The 2,921-nt window shown below is 47.9% G+C and overlaps 1 protein-coding gene across 1 annotated transcript; it reads left to right on the top strand.

Moving 5' to 3' along the window:
* Positions 1 to 348: 348 nt before the first annotated feature.
* LOC103719072 (pentatricopeptide repeat-containing protein At5g16420, mitochondrial) lies at positions 349 to 2,579 on the top strand. Its single transcript, XM_008808143.3, has one exon. The coding sequence runs from the start codon at positions 447 to 449 to the stop codon at positions 2,124 to 2,126; it is 1,680 nt and encodes a 559-aa protein (XP_008806365.2). The 5' UTR covers positions 349 to 446; the 3' UTR covers positions 2,127 to 2,579.
* The last annotated feature ends 342 nt before the right edge of the window (positions 2,580 to 2,921 follow it).

Raw genomic sequence — 2,921 nt, forward strand, 5'->3', positions numbered from 1 at the left:
CGCATCAGGAGTTATGCATTTGAATCTAAACTTAATCCAAATAGCTTCGTTTTGGATTGAACTGCATTAGTTTCATGTCTATTCTAAATTGGAAGTGGGCCAATTCAATCCATTTGCAACTCTCTATTAAGAAGTTTTTGTTTTCGTTAATTTAATCGCCGAACCTTCAATCATATGTTTTTTCTTTTTAATTTTTTAAATTCAGCTCGTGCACTGCACATGAGAAGATCTAGTTGTATAAAGTCAGGTGAGAACAGTAAAAATTGCATCTACAAAAATATTTACATCATGAGCTATGTCTAAGTTTTATTCCTTTGTATTTTTAAAATAATAAAAATATTTTTTAATGGTATTTTTTATTTACAAAAATAGAATATAGATATAAATGATATTTTTATATCAAGAAGCCACTCGAGAAAGTCCGCCTCACGAGCATAGCTCGTGCCATGACGGGGAAGATGAATCCCGAGATCCTCCTCCACCCTGGGTGGCGGCGCTCCGGCCAATCTCTCCTCCTCTTCCTTCGGCGGCGCCACCTCTCCACGGTGGTGGACCTGGCCCACCTCTCCTCCCCCATCGACCTCGACCACCTCTCCTCCCTCCGCTCCCCCTCCGACCTCCTCGCCTCTTACACCGTCACCCCTCCCGTCCGCCCCTGGCCCTCCCCCCTCACCTCCCGCCGCCTCGCCTCCCTCATCCGCCGCCAGCCCTCCGCCGACCTCGCCTTCGCTGCCTTCCGCCACGCAGCCATGTTCGTCCCCAACTTCTCCCCCTCCTACCTCGCCTACCACGCCCTCATGGACCGCCTCGCCCGCGACCGTGCCTTCCACCTCATCCCTCCCGTCCTCACCGAACTCCGCCGCTCCGGCGCTCGCTGCGGCGAGCAGGCCTTCATCACCCTCATCCGAGCCTACTCCCTCGCCTCCCGCCCTGCCGCCGCCCTCCGCACCTTCCTCTCCATCCCCTCCTTCGGTGTCCGAGCCTCCGTCCGCTCCTTCAACGCCCTCCTCAACGCCATGATCCAGAACCGGCGCTACCGCCTCGCCGCCGCACTCTTCCGCCGCTGCCGCTCCCGCTTCGGCGTCATCCCCAACGTCTGCTCCTGCAATATCCTCCTTAAGGCCCTCTGCAAGATGGGTGACATTGACGGCGCGCTCCAGGTGCTAGACGAAATGCCCGGATGGGGGATGGTCCCCAATGTCATCACCTACACCACCATTATCGCCTATTACTGCGCCCACGGCGACCTCCCTGCTGCCCGAGCCCTCTTTGATACGATCCTCAGCCGTGGCTACTCCCCTGATGCAACCACCTACACTGTCCTTATTGACGGCTACTGCCACCATGGTGAGCTCTCTGACGCTGTCAAAACCATGGACGAGATGGAGGCAGCTGGCATTCCCCCGAACGACGTCACTTACTCCGTTGTGATTGAGGCATGCTGCAAGGAGAAGAAGTCGGGAGAAGCTCTGAACTTGCTCCTTGACATGCTTGATGGGAAGTACATGCCGGAGTCATCGCTCTGCTGTAAGGTGATTGATGCTCTGTGTGAGGATGGGAAGGTGGAGGATGCTTGCGAGATATGGAGGAGGCTTTTGAAGAAGAATGTAACCCCTGACAATTCCATCTCGAGCACGTTGATATACTGGTTGTGTAAGAAGGGGAAGGTTTGGGAGGCAAGAAAGCTATTTGATCAGTTCGAGAGGGGGTTTATTCCAAGCTTGTTGACATATAATACGCTCATCTCAGGGATGTGCGAGAACGGGGAGCTGCAGGAGGCAGGGAGATTGTGGGATGATATGGTGGAGAGGAAGTGTATGCCCAATGTTTTCACTTATAATGTGCTGATCAAGGGGTTTTGTAAGGCCAGGAAAGCGAAGGAGGGGGTGATGGTATTGGACGAGATGTTCGAGAAGGGTTGTATTCCGGATAAGTTCACGTACAGTGTGTTGGTTGATGGGCTTTTCGAATCTGGAGATGAAGAGGAGGTTGGTAAGGTTCTTCAGCGTGCAGCTTCAGGTAGAGGGAAATTCCTGGATGTGGGCTGTTGGGATGTGTTCATAAGGAAAGTGGTCAGTGACACTGATAGATGGAGAGAGCATATCCATGCAGTGTTAGATACATGACCGCACAAGTGTCTGGTACCAAACTGCTGTTCGATCTTTTATTTTCAGGAGGCTGAGTCAAGATGCTTAAGATTATAATTATGTGGACAAAGATGATGAGCTCCAGAAAATCTTTGGTGATGTTCTCTTGATAGGGAAGGACAGCTGAATTTAACACATGCAGCAAGGTGACCTTGTGCTTAAATTTTGCTATCTACAATTTGAATGTTCATATAATTGATGGCCAAGAAATGGTAACCAGCCTGGCAACTCACAGTTCATGCTGGGTTGTCCATATATATATATATATTTATATAGTTCTCAAGCTTGAGAAACATATACTGAAATTTTGCATCTCAAATAAAGTCAGAATTTGGGCGGTGTTAGTGATGAAATGATGACTATAAACTTCATAGCTTTATAAGGAGCAAGCATCTTCATGTTTGCCTTTTAAGCAACGAAGACTTTCTTTTAGGTGCTGCTGTTCATGTGCTTTGTTGGATGAAAATATCAGTATTGTGTGGACGCGCAAAAATCATCAATACATTTGGAATATAAATTGGTTCAGGAATGAAGAAATCTATCCTTGTTCTTTAACTTCAAAATGAAGTCTTTTAAATGATACAAACAAACAAATCTTGACATGGCATTGGTTTGACTCTGACACATGTTCGGTAAGAGTTATCAGCCTCTAATGCTTCTCCATAAATTTGCTACTTCTAAATTTTATACTTCTGCTAGATATGGGCTGCAAATTCTTAGCAGTGGCATGCATGGCATAATGAAAACTTGAACTGGATTTATTTGCTGCTTATA

Source organism: Phoenix dactylifera, chromosome 17 (assembly GCF_009389715.1).
Source record: "Phoenix dactylifera cultivar Barhee BC4 chromosome 17, palm_55x_up_171113_PBpolish2nd_filt_p, whole genome shotgun sequence".
Lineage (NCBI taxonomy): Eukaryota > Viridiplantae > Streptophyta > Magnoliopsida > Arecales > Arecaceae > Phoenix > Phoenix dactylifera.